This window comes from Notamacropus eugenii, chromosome 7, assembly GCF_028372415.1.
Source record: "Notamacropus eugenii isolate mMacEug1 chromosome 7, mMacEug1.pri_v2, whole genome shotgun sequence".
Lineage (NCBI taxonomy): Eukaryota > Metazoa > Chordata > Mammalia > Diprotodontia > Macropodidae > Notamacropus > Notamacropus eugenii.
Window position 1 is genome coordinate 55,360,132 of NC_092878.1, and position 14,034 is coordinate 55,374,165.

Consider the following 14,034-nt stretch of genomic DNA (forward strand, 5'->3'; position numbering starts at 1 on the left):
AATATAATGGAAATATTGCCCAAATGTCGAATATGCCTTTAGAAACTCTAGAGTTGGCTTCACAGAAACATTATAGTGCCAATTTTCTGTCTCTTACAAATATTTTTCTAATTACACTCTCTCACATAGCACTGCAATGATATTCATACCTCAAGGATCCATGATTTTATTGGGAAGGATACTCTATCCATCCTCACAGACTGCAACCCCTTCAATGGCTTAACATATGATCTTTTAGTGAAAAAGGAAAAGATAAACACTTGGGCAGAGCCAAGATGGCAGAACAGAGGCAGGGACATGCTCAAGCTCTTCCCCCAAATCCCTTGAAATACCTGCAAAAATTGACTCTAAACAAATTCTAGAGCAGCACAAGCCACAAAATGAAAGAGTAAAACTTATTTCCAGCCCAAGACAACCTGGAAGGCCAACAGGAAAGATCTATTGCACTGGGCTCAAAATGGAATGCAACCCAACTGCCAGCACAGACGGACTGGAGCAGGCCTCAGGGCACTGACAACTGCTGTGATTTCCAGATTTCTCAACCCAAAAATGCCAAAGACAGCTTTAAAGGTCGGTGAAAAAGTTCTCTCACCTGGGTGAGAGGAGAACATGGTCTAACCCCAGTTCCCAGGGCAGCGGCAACCACTGCTGCAGAAGTGGCGCTTCTGGAGTTCTCAGCCTACAGACAGTAGGGGAATTGAGTGCAGATCTGAGTCTCAATCATGAGTGGTGGTCCTAGGGTGAGGAGGAGCACTGGGGTGAGAAAGAGCGCTGAGGTGGCAGAGCTGGTGGTGGCTGTGCAGAGGGAATCCTACTCACAGTTCCAGGGCAGAAAAGAGTGCTTGTGATTGCTCACAGACCAGAGCACAGGTCAGGAGAGGAGTGAACACCTCTCCTTGATTATACCACTTTGGAGGAACTGAAAACTTATGGGTGCCTAGAGATATGTCAGAAAACAGTTGCTGCACAAAACCTCTGAAACCTGGGATAGTATATCCTCCACTTAACAAAGAGCTCAAAAGTCAAGTAATTGGCTGGGAAAATGCCCAAAAAGGGGGAAAAAATTAGACTACAGAAGGTTACTTTCTTGGTGAAAAGGTATTTTCTCCCATCCTTTCAGATGAGCAAGATCTAAGCATACTATCAGAGGAAGACATAAAAGTCAAGGCTTCTACATCCAAAACTTATAAAAAAAAATATGCAATGGACTCAAGTCATTGAAGAGCTCAAAAAGGATTCTGAAAATCAAGTAGGAGAAGTAGAAGAAAAATTGGGAAGGGAAATGAGAGTGATGCAAGAAAATCATGAAAAACAAATCAACAGCTTACTAAAGGAGACCCAAAAAGATAACACCTTTAAAAATAGACTAACCCAAATGGCAAAAGAGGTCCAAAAAGCCAATGAGGAGAAGAATACCTTAATGAAGGAGAAGTTTCAAAAGCTCACTGAACAGAATAATTTGTTGAAAGAGAGAACTGAATTCAGAGAAATTAATGACTATGAATTAAACCAAGCAGTTAGTAAACAAAACCAAAAATTTGAAAAAATAGAAGATAATGTGAAACATCTCATTGGAAAAACAACTGACCTGGAAAATAGATCCAGGAGAAACAATTTAAAAATTATGGCACTACCTGAAAGCCTTGATCAAAAAAAGAGCCTAGACATTATCTTCCATGAAATTATTGAGGAAAACTGCCCTGATATTCTAGAACCAGAGGGAAAAATAAATATTGAAAGAATCCACCAATCACCTCCTGAAAGAGACCCGAACAGAGAAACTCCTAGGAATATTGTGGCCAAATTTCAGAGTTCCCAGATCAAGGAGAAAATACTGCAAGCAGCTAGAAAGAAGCAATTTGAGTATTGTGGAAATACAATCAGGATAACACAGGATCTGGCAGCTTCAACATTAAGGGATCAAAGGGCTTGGAATGGGATATTTCAGAGGTCAAAGGAACTGGGACTAAAACCAAGAATCACCTACCCAGCAAATCTGAGTATAATACTTCAAGGGAATAAATGGTCATTCAATGATATAGAGGACTTTCAATCATTCACTTCATACTGAGGAAAAGACCAGACCTGTATAGAAAATCTGACTTCCCAAGACAAGAATCAAGAGAAGCATGAAAAGATAAACAGGAAAGAAAAATCATAAAAAGACTCTAAAGCTGAACTGTTTGCTACATGGAAAGAATGTATTTATAACTCTTGAATCTTTCAGTAATTTGGGTACATGGAGAGATTGTACATACGCGCGCGCACACACACACACACACACACACACGCACACATATAAAGATAGAGAGTACAGGGTGTGTTCAATCAGAAGAGATGATATTCACACAAAAATAAAATAAAATAAAAATTAAGGGGTAAAGGAGGAAAATACCGGAAAGAGAAAGGGAGAAATGGAACGGGGCAGGCTATAACTCATAAAAGAGATAAGAAAAATCTTGTTCAATGGAGGAGAAAAAGGAGAGGGGAGAGGGGAAAAATGAAGCTACTCTCTTCACATGTGGCTGAAGGAGGGAATAACATGCTCACTAAATTTGATATGAAAATTTATATCATACCACAGAAAATTAATGACATCTTTAGTTTGGGGGAAAGAATTTCAGTCCAAATTTCCTAGAGGACGGTAACCTCAGGTAAAATTCGGCTTTGATTGTAAAGTCAAGGTTTTAATGGTAAATTTGATTTTACGATGGCTATTTAATCAAGAACTAGAACATGTATAGAAGGGCATGTAAGCCACTTCAGATTTGCCTAAAAGATGTTCCTTAGCCAAAGTGAAATTACAATATTTGAAACCTGGTCATTGTAACTTGCCATTTTTAGACGCTATGGGACTGTTAAGTGACTGTTCTTCTGAGTCTAACTCCAGGTATGGATAGCAAGAAAGGCAGTCTGAGCCTCCAATACATGATGCCAGTAAGCCTGTGAGATGCTGGCATGAGCTGCAAAAGGTGATCTCATGGGAAGGGTGGGAGAGCAGCTGCTCAGCATGGGCTGAAGTAGGATTCTCCTGACTCAATTTCCCCACTGACACCTGGCAGACTTTAAGCCTGGCTGAATGCAAGTTCACAATCTACTCCTGCCTGGAATTGACATGAAGTTGGAGAGATACTGGTTCCCTGCAGTGTCCCTACTCTTGTTGGCAATTTCCTATAGTCAAAAGGTTTGTAAGCTTAATATCAGATCTATTAAATTACAGATTATTGGTAGGGGAACATCTGAGGTTAAGTCTAAAATTAAGCTATTATTCATAGGACTTTAGACCAACAACAACAAGTTAGAGTCCTTTAATTCTTAGTAATACTGTGGAGACGATCAGGTCAAGAGCTTGTGAAGTTAGCAACATAAATATTATTTGTGTCTCAGTTGGTTAATGTTTAAAAAAAAAATTCTTTTGTGGTCCATATTGTAAATGTTTTAAAAAGAAGTATCACCTGACCAAAAGTTTGAATTGTTTTATCTGTTGTAAACTGTGTTAAAAATGAAAAATAAAATTAAAAAAAATTAGAATGGAGGAGATGGAAGCTAATGACTTTATAACAAATCAAGAAATTATAAAACAAAACCAAAAGGATGAAAAAAATAGAAAACAATGTGAAATATGTGATTGGAAAAACAACTGACCTGGAAAATAGATCCAAGAGAGATAATTTTAAAATTATTGGTCTGCCTGAAAACCATGATCAAAAAAAGAGCCTTGACATCATCCTTCAAGAAATTATCAAAGAAAACTGCCCTGATATTCTAAAACCAGAGGGTAAAACAGAAATGGAAAGAATTCACTGATCACCTCCTGAAAGAGACCCCAAAAGGAAAACTCCTAGCAATATTGTAGCCAAGTTCCAGAGTTCCCAGGTCAAGGAAAAAATATTACAAGCAGCCAGGAAAAAAAACAGAAAAAAACAATTCAAGTATTGTGGAAATACAATCAGGAGAACACAGGATTTAGCAGCTTCTATACTAAGTTATCAGAGAGCTTGGAATATGATATTATAGAGGACTAAAACCAAGAATCACCTACCCAGCAAAACTGAGTGCAATACTTCAGGGAAAAAAATGGAATTTCAATGAAATAAAGGAATTCCAAGCATTGTATTCTTGTTGAAAAGACCTGAGCTGAACAGAAAATTTGACTTTCAAATACAAGAATCAAGAGAAATATGAAAATGTAAACAGAAAAGAGAAGCCTTAAGGAACTCATTGAAGTTGAACTGCTTACATTCCTACATGGAAAAACATTTGTTAATTCATGAGACCTTTTTCAGTATTAGAGTAGTTAGAGAGAATTTATATGTGTGTATGTGTATGTATGTAGGTGCATATGTGTATGTATATCATATGTGTAGGTATGTATATGGGTGTGGATGGATAAACAGACAGATAGGCAGATAAGATAGATAGATACAGAGGAAGAGAGAGAGACAGAGAGACAGAGGGTACAGGGTGAGCTGAATATGGAAAATACCTAAAAAATAAAATTTACTGTTGAGAGGAATGTACTGGGAGAAAGAGAAAGGGAGAGGTAGAATGTAGCAAATCATCTCACATAAAAGAGGCAAGAAAGAGCTTTTATGATGAAGGAGAGGAAGGAGGAAATGAAAAGGACTAAGGGAGCCTTACTCTCATGGGATCTGGCTTAAGGAGAGAATAACACACACTCAGTTGGGTAGGGAAATTTATTTTACCCTACAGGAAGGCAGGAGCAAAGGGGATAGGAGAGGGAGGATAATAGAAGGGACATCAAATTGGGGAAAGGGATAATCAGAAGCAAGTACTACTGTGGGAACAGGTAAAGAGAGAAAATGGAATAAATGGAGGGCAGGACAGAGAGAAATGTGGTTGGTCTTTCCCAACACAACTGTCATGGAAGTGTTCTGCATGGCTACACATGGATGAGCTATATTGAACTGCTTGCTTTCTCAGTGAGGGTGAGTGGGGAGGGAGGAAGAGAATATGGAACTCAAAGCTTTAAAAATTAATGTTAACAATTTTTTTCATGCAACTAGGAAATAAGATGTACAGGCAATGGGGTATAGAAAACTATTTTGCCCTATAGGAAAACAGAAGGGAGAGGGGGTGGGAAAAGGAGGAGGATGATAGAAGGGAGGACAGACTTAGGGGAAGGGGTGCATGGGGTACATGCTGTCCTGGAGTGAGGGGTAGGGAGAGATGTGAGGAAATTTGGAATTCAAATTCTTATGGAAGTTAATGTTGAAAACTGAAAAATAACTGTATTACGTATTAAAAAAAAAACCCGATAAACACTTAATAGCCAACCTGGCATCACCAGGCCCATACTGGAAGCCTTTTTCACATGAAATGACCTGTCAGAGCTTATAATCCCACTAATATAACCTTTGAAAAATTAAGAATACCTCAGCACTATGATGATATGTTCTTATTTGCAGTCTCTCAGTAGTATGCGACACAGCTCAAAACAATTTATAATCTTGAAATAGATCCCAGAAGAAGTATGGACATTAAATCTTTCAAGTCTTAATTTCTAAGATTTATATATCTGTTAAATCATACTTAGAAACTTAGTCTAATACTCTTGAAGAGAAAACAACTATTAGCAAATTATTTAATTAAGAGCCTATTTGTAGTTCTATGAAGAATAATTAAGTGAATATTTATTATTTCTAGATGACTCAACTGAAAATACAGTTTAGCTGTGCTCCCTACCCCACTTCCACAATTTCTCCCCCTAAAAAAAGCAAGGTAAGTACAATTTATACGTATTTGTGAAATTCAAGAACCTTTATGACTATAAGGCAGCCAGAATTATAGTCAGTAAAGACAACCTCTGATTAGAAAAAATGATTATTTTTGATAACTGGCTAATTGTTATTCCGTTTATTAATATCTGTTCCACTTTAGAATTTAGCTCCAATAATAACCTTCAGCCTTCTATTCCCACCTCTCAAAAATCAATTCTGGTTAAGCTTCTCAATCCATCAGCTGAACGAGTCAAACAGTCCCCATTCGTATCTATGAATCGTACTCACCATTGGAGCTTTCACAGGGGCTCTGAAGACAATGGTCAGCGGCTTTCCCAAGCTGCTGAGTCTTTCCTTCACTGCCTGATTCCTCTATAGTATCCATTTGCGAATGTTTTATTAATAAGGTGTCTGCTTGCCCTGGAGATTGTGGCTGCTGCTTCTCCTGTTCAGTTCTCAGTATATCATCTACTCTTTCTAAAGACACTGGAGAGTGCTGAGGGTTCTCCTTCTCAGTAAGTGATTCCAGATTCTCGTCAGATTCTTGGCTCTTCTCTCCCTTAGCATCTAGACTGTTCTTAGCACCCAGTTCTATTCCTGGATCAACGTCCACACAAGAATGAGTATCTTCGTGGGCCTCTTCTCCCACAACAGGCTGAGAGGCAATATCAGCTGAGGACTCATCTTTTGTGGCTTTCTCTTCTACAATGACACCACAGCTTTCTGAGGTGGCCTCTCCCCCAGCCTCTGGGTCCTTCTGTTCCAGTTCTTCATCATGCATTTTCAGTTTTTTTGGAGAATCACTACCACTGACACTAGTATTAACTTCCATAGCTCCTTGGTACTCTTGATCTGGGATTTTTTCTTGGAGGCATAATCCTGGTGACTGAGTCTGAATCAGAGAGGGATGGAGTGGGCTACTCTCCCTGTTTTCTTTCTCTTCTTTCTGCCCCTCCTCTTGACTTTCACAAGGGGTTTCAGGAATTTCTTCAACCTCAGAAATTGAAGACCTCTTCTCTGCGTGATATTGTTTAGCCTCCACAGAGACCTCCTGATCTAATGCATTTAAGTGGGCCTCAGACGCAACAGCCTCAGATGAAACAGCCTCAGATGGAACAGCCTCAGACGGAAGAACCTCAGACGGAACAGCCTCAGACGGAACAGCCTCAGACGGAACAGCCTCAGACGGAACAGCCTCAGACGAAACAGCCTCAGAGGGAAGAACCTCAGACGGAAGAGCCTCAGACGGAAGAGCCTCAGAAACAGCCTCAGACGAAAGACTCTCAGAAAGAAGTACTTGGCTTCCTGAATCACATGTAAAATCAACACAAACATGTTCCATCTCTTCTCTGGTTTTGCATTCAGTGGCTGAAATGATCATTTCATTTGTAGTTTTTACAGCATCTTCTGTCTTTTTACAGTTTTCACTCAGCTCTTCTTGACTGTCTTTTGTTTGGTTCACTAGTACACTAGAATCTTCTGTGGGACAAACTTTAGATTCCAGAGTTTGAGATACAGGTTGCGTATCTTCAGTCTGCGTGTTCTTAGCATCTTCATCGATCTGCTGAGAGGTCAAACTCTCCATCTTTGTAGACTGGCTGCAATCACTTCCAGAAAGCATCAGCTCACAGGATTCTCCCATTAGTGGCTGCCCAAGATCCTCAGTGGGATTTCCTTCCTCAGTCTGTGAAGTCTTAGAGCACTCCACTGTGAAAGAGGAATTGTATCTATCTTCAGTGTTCTTTTCGTCACTTGGTCCCTGCTCCAAACTTGGAGATGGAATAAAAATGTCCTAAGGAGAGAAAAGGTAATAAACATTTTTTCTTCACATTCAAATTACTTTGTTCACCTATAACTCACATCAGAAACCTACATCTCTTTTTATTCAAACTAGAAACCAAATAACTGAGTTTATAAGCACTTTGCCCATGATCACAGGGTTAAAAAAGGTGTGTTTAGGAAAAAATCCCAGATTTGTATATCAATCTTTTTCTCAAAACAAAAAGCTACTTCCTCCTCTAGTTCCTCTTGCCAAATCCCAGACATGAGTAAAACAGAATGTATATAAGATATTTTTAAAGATAACAGACTTCTCCCTTGGAAGAAAGGAAAAACATTTAAATATTTGACTACATATGTTTAGAGTTCCAATACAGCGTCACACAGCTAAATGGGCACTTTAAAAATAATGATGGTGAAGAATCAGCACGCACTTGTGTGAATTTTACTAAAGGACTCTGTCTTAGGAAGAGTGGTGATTGTGAAACCCAGAAAGTACATGACTCCTTAAACACAGAGTAAACCGTTCAGTGAAGTTCTCATTCTTTCACAAAAGAGCAGTGCAACCATCTTGCTTCCCAGTATTATGGCAGCTGATGAATGTCACTACGCTGATAACAAGTCAAATCTAGGACAGATGTCAATTCTAAAAGATTTTTCTTTTGCTGTGCCACTCTGAATTGGAATTGTGAAAAGTTGTATGCCAAGCAGGCGAGGTATGAATGTGCTATTATTTTAAAATTATAACATCTAACTAGGAATCAAATAAGATTACAAGACAGTCCATACGTACAATATCAGTCTATATTTCAGCGCCTTGAATTTTTTCTTTGCTCTTTTGGAAAATACGCAGCTAAGTCCTAAATACTATGAATAATAAATCCCCTAAAGTGTTTGCATTATTTGAATACGCACTGCATATTTCCACTGGGCTAGAATAAATAATCAGAGTTTACATAAATATAACTTTGAATAGCACAAATGCAAACAGGAATTCCATTATTTGCACTAATTGGGACCTGACTGTAACGGTCACATATCTGAGAGCCTGGACAAACACTTTTTTTTTCTCCCCTTTTTTTTTGCGAGGCAATCTGGGTCAAGTGACTTGCCCAGGGTCACACAGCTAGTAAGTGCCTGAAGCCACATTTGAACTCAGGTCCTCCTGATTCCAGGGCCGGTGCTCTATCCACTTCACCACCGAGATGCCCCTTTAGACAGACACTTTTAACAACTACTTTTAAAATACATTCCTTTTGAAAATGTGTTGAATAGACCCAAATGTATAATCATACAAGTCATTCCCCAATTGATAAATGGTCAAAGGATATGAACAGGCAATTTTCAGAGGAAGAAATTAAAGCTATCTATAATCATATGAAAAAATGATCTAAATCACTATTGATTAGAGAGATGCAAATCAAAACAACTCTGAGGTACCACATCACACCTATAAGATTGGCAAACATGACAGAACAAGAAAATGATAAATGCTGGAGAGGATGTGGGAGAGTTGGAACACTAATTCATTGTTGGTGGAGCTGCGAGCGCATCCAACCATTCTGGAGAGCAATTTGGAACTATGCCCAAAGGGCTACAAAAATGTGCATACCCTTTGACCCAGCAATATCGCTACTAGGACTATATCCCCAAGAGATCATAAAAATGGGAAAGGGTCCCACATGTACAAAAATATTTATAGCAGCACTCTATGTAGTTGCCAAAAACTGGAAGTCAAGGGGATGTCCATCAATTGGGGAATGGCTGAATAAATTATGGTATATGAATGTAATGGAGTACTATTGTGCCATAAGAAATGATGAACAAGAAGACTTCAGAGAGGCCTGGAAGGACTTATATGACCTGATGCTGAGTGAAAGGAGCAGAACCAGGAGAACTTTGTGCACAGCAACGACCACAGTGTGTGAGAGTTTTTTCTGGTAGACTTGGATTTTTGTAATAATGCAAAAACTTCTTATAAAAAAAAAAAAATCCCAAAGGTGGTTCTCAAGGCAAAATGCCTTCCACACTCAGAGAAAGAAATATGGAAGTCATTCGCAAAATGTAGCAGATCATGTTTGTGTATGTGTATGTGTTTGTGTATCATGTTCTGATTTGTTATACGATTTCTTTCAGTTATTTTAGTCTGACTACATAGCATGACTATAGTGAAAATATACTCAATAGGAAAGTATATGTAGAATCTATACAGAATTGTATGCAGTCGTGGGGAGGGAGGGGGGTAGTGGGGGGGGATAAAATCGCAATTGTATGGCAGTGATTGTTAAACATTAAAAAATAAAAAAAAATAAATAAAGTACTTGCTAAGGTGGCTTTACTATGTGTCAGTAACTATGGTAGGAGCTGACGATACAAATACAATAAATCTTGGCAAGGACTTCTCAGAAAACATGAAAGAAGTTCGAGAAAAATTATGTTCGAACATTTTATATAATATACCACAAGCTTCAAATGGATGCATGATCTGAAGATTAAAGTCATAGCATTAAAAAAAAGAACAGAGGAAAATCCGATCAGGTACCTTTAAAAGCAACAGCTAAAGGCAGAATTCTTACCAAACAAGATTAGAGAATAAAACTGATAATTCTGATTACATGAAACTGAAGAACTCTTATACAAATTTAATGGAACTAGAATAAGGGAAGCAGTTGACAAGGGGAAAAAGCTATCACGTAGGTCTGACGCATGCCTGATTTCCCAGATTTCGAGGGAACCAGCATGGACATATACAATTAAAAGTCATTCCCCAGTGGGTGAAGGCAAAAAAGATATAAACAAATAGTTCTTAAAATGACTATGAACGATTATATGAAGGATTGCTTCAACTCACTAATAATTAGGGAAAAATAAATTAAACCAAGTCTAAAGCTTCATTTCATGCCTAGAAAATCGGCAGATAACAAAAAATGGGAAGTCAAAATTGGAGAAGTTGTGGAAAGATAAGCATATCAAAGATAGCAGGAAAGTACACAAAATATTTCTAAGCACTTTTTTTTGGTAGCAAGTAAGTGGAACAAGGAATAGCTAAAAAAAATGATGGTGTCTGAATAGCAGAGAGGTGCAGAAGGAGCCACGTGCTTTCACACATGGCCAAATGGTGATTCCTTTAGTTCCATTACGCAAGGCAGGGCCAGGGCTTCTATTTTTGAAAGAAAGATTTTTGGAGAGGGATGGTGCTAATACAGACACACAGACACACACTCACACATCAAAGAAAGGGTCAACGAAACATTTAAAAATACACAAAAGATCAAAATCAGAAGAAGTTCAGAAAGGAACAAAGCAATTCTGTTAAGTTTAACATTTTCTTAAAAAAGCCCTCAAACGACTTGCAACAGAAATTTTGTTCTTTGTATGTTGAAATATTCATATTTAAGTTCATAATAAAAAAAGAACATTTGAAATTAAAAAAACAGGCACACCGCTACACTGCTCCTAAAGCTCAGTTAGTCCAATCATTTTGGAAACAAGATCTCACTGGCAGACGTATACACCAAGCAGGTCAGAGACAAAAAAGGTCCCATTTATAGCCATGTATTGATAACAGCACTTTCGGTAACAGCAAAGAACTGGAAGCAAAGTAGATAGATACCCCATCCGTGGGAAGTAGAGAAGCAAACAGTGATACATGAATATAACGGAATATTGCTGTACCATAAGAATTGACTAATTGAAGAGACAGAGAAATACGTGCTCTTCTATGAAATGATGCAAAATGAAGCAGTCAGAACAAAGAATACAGTGCACATAATGACAAAAAATGTAAATGTATAAAAACAAAAAAACAAGGCAAGGAAAACGGAATGCAGGGAAATGATAATGATCAAGGAAGAGACATGAGGATGCACCTCCCTCCCTCATTTTCAGATACGGAGGACGATACACATGGGACAACGTCAGACCGGACTGAGGAGCAGGTTTGTTTTGCCGAATTATTTTCTTTCTTTTTCTGTTATTCGGGACAATTCCCAAGAAAGAAGGTTCGAGGTATATTGGAAAATGAAAAACAAAAAATACAAATCAAAGTGTAAGTTCTTCATAGTTGTCAAAGTTTGGTACATATAAAATATGACAGTTAGAAATAAACTACTCAGAGCAAATATTACTTGTGGATTACCAAAAATATGGACTTTTTAGCAGCACTTAGTAAAACTTGTGGCTGATTTGGTATTTTTTGATAAATTATTAAAATTACAAGTCTGAAATGATGAATGAAAATACAGTGAAGGAATGAAAGATACTTACTACATCTCTGCTACTTTTCTTCACACTAAACTTGAGAGGAAGGGATCTTCGGACCTTTTCTTTAGGACTTCTCTTAGGCGAGAAGCAATCTGCCTTCCCTGACTCCACCCTAGGAATTTTTTCATAAGAGGGAAGAAAAAAAATGCAATTTTTGATAACGACAATTTAAGCTGTATATGTTGCCAACAATATTTTTTCTGCGAGGCAAAACTTAACATAAAAATCCACAATAAGTTTTAGTGCTCATCTCCTAAAAGAATAAAAATATCAGACACTCTTGATGGAGGAGTCCTAACTAGCTATGTGGGACCTTTGGCAAATCACAACTTGATGACAGTTTCCTCAACATTTATAACATTAGGATTTATATCAGATGATTTCTAAGTCTATTCTAGATCTAAGATTTTATAAGTCGTGGGAATATGAAAACTTTATTTGTGTACCTAATTGTCATGCTTCTGACAAGAACTATTATAGTCCTTTGAACTTGGATCAAATAGATTTTCAAATCACAAGTAAAACATTAAGATGATATACTGTAGGGCAAAAGAGACAAGATTTTAATCAAGCAGAAGTGGTTTTTAGATTGAGAATCTTTCTTTGATAGAGGGAAAAAAGGAAAATGTTCTTGACTAATAAGAGTATACTGACAGGGAAATTTTCAAAAATGTTTTATTATTAAAATTGTATCAGTTTGCAGAAACAATAAATAACAAAGCAAACTATCCAAATCATTTAAACTAAGTTTCATTAGTTATCAGTGACTGAAGCAACTCACCTGCACACTTTTTCGCTTGCAATCCTTGTACTTCGCCTCTGAACACCTGTACTGAACCAACGACTTCCACTGATGGCTATGGGGGAGACTGAACTCTGGGAAGATGCACCAGGACTTGCTTCAAACTGAACTACAAAAGTAGCATAACATATATTAACTGATTTGTTTTAAAGCACAAAACATCAATAATATTGTTTTTTAAGAGACTTTTGAATTCCAAAATTTTTTTTTAAATTTTAGCTTAATAACCTTCCTTCATTTTCCTTTTACATAAAACACTATTTTTATTAATGTTATACTTTAGGAGGATCAAGAAAATGTTTAATTCGATTTTAACTTCTGTTAATAACATACAAAACAGTTCCTATATATAAACTCTGACTTGATATCCCCAGGGGAGAATATCACATTCCTTCTGTTTCCCCAATTCATGATAATTACCCTCAGCTAATTAAACATTATGCTAATAACCACTTGGATCTTCCAGTGTTTTTCTATTCCTTTGATTTCAATTCACTCTCCAGGTTCTCTTCTTACCTGTCTCAGTATCATTTTCAGTTTCCTTTGCTGAATCATCACCCCTGTCCCACTCCTAACCACATATATTCTCCAAGTCTCTGGGCCCTTCTCCTCTCTACTCACATACATACCACCCTAGTTCAGACCTTCCTCACTCTTGCTTGAACTATAATAACAGCCTAATTAAACTCCTAGCTTAAGTTTCCCCCCTCCAATTCATCCTCCACATAGCCTCCAAAATATTCTTCCTGTAACAATATGTTTATCAGGTCACCTCCTTAAGAAGCCGTGGTACCTTTAGATAAAAAAACATAAAATTTCTCAGCTTGGTTTTTAAAGCTTTTCACAGTCTAGATACAGACTACTTTTATAGATAGTTCCTAATATTCTCTTTCATGTAGTCTATTCCACACTGTCGTACCTGCTGTCCTCTGAATTTGATAACCCACTTCCTGCCTCCATGCCTTTGACTGCAATGTACTCCCTTCTTTATCTCTGTCCTTAAAAATCTCTATTCCTCCTGGTAGTGTTTTCTCTCCCTCACCAAGTTATCTCATATTTATTTGTTTACTTGCTTATCTTCCTAGGTAAATTTTAAGTGCCCTGAAGGTAGAGACTTTCAAATTTCTGTCTTTGGGAAGATAGTGTCATTGAACTGAAGAATACACGGTGGGATATAAGGTGTAAGAAGAGTGGAAAGAGGCAAAAAAATGGTAAGGGAGACTGACAATTGGTCATAAGGCAATTACAGGGGCCCCTTTGATGGCAATGGATATAAACCCAGATAGGTAAAAAAAAAACCTCTTTTTTTGTTGAATTTAAAATCAATAGTTAATTTAAAGAACAGTTGACCTAAAATCAACAACTGACTTACTAAAATTAGTTTACTCAATTTCAGGATAAATTACTATGGCCAGGGTTCTTTCCCTTGCTATACAGTGGTTGTGTAAT

General features: G+C 37.6%; 1 protein-coding gene and 1 long non-coding RNA gene across 13 annotated transcripts in view; one reads left to right on the forward strand and one right to left on the reverse strand.

Annotated features, from left to right (window-relative positions):
* The window catches only part of LOC140514441 (TP53-binding protein 1-like), a 130,822-nt gene that overhangs the window by 83,975 nt on the left and 32,813 nt on the right, over positions 1–14,034 (reverse strand). For 11 of the 12 annotated variants that reach the window (XR_011970624.1, XR_011970625.1, XR_011970626.1 and 8 more), the window contains 3 exons: positions 12,565–12,694; positions 11,787–11,895; positions 6,030–7,533 (listed from right to left, as the gene is read on the reverse strand). Coding sequence is in view for 8 of the 12 variants with exons in the window: in XM_072624804.1 (XP_072480905.1) it covers positions 6,030–7,533; positions 11,787–11,895; positions 12,565–12,694 (1,743 nt within the window). In the remaining 4 variants the exon portion in view is untranslated. Of the gene's footprint in view, positions 1–592; positions 627–6,029; positions 7,534–11,786; positions 11,896–12,564; positions 12,695–14,034 lie in introns of those variants that run through there. The other variant, XM_072624809.1, reaches the window with a different exon arrangement.
* LOC140514483 (uncharacterized) overlaps positions 1–14,034 on the forward strand; it is a 31,899-nt gene that overhangs the window by 3,739 nt on the left and 14,126 nt on the right. The window contains exons 3-4 of the long non-coding RNA XR_011970698.1: positions 5,668–5,742; positions 13,671–13,796. This is a non-coding gene — a long non-coding RNA (uncharacterized lncRNA). The remainder of the gene's footprint in view (positions 1–5,667; positions 5,743–13,670; positions 13,797–14,034) is intronic.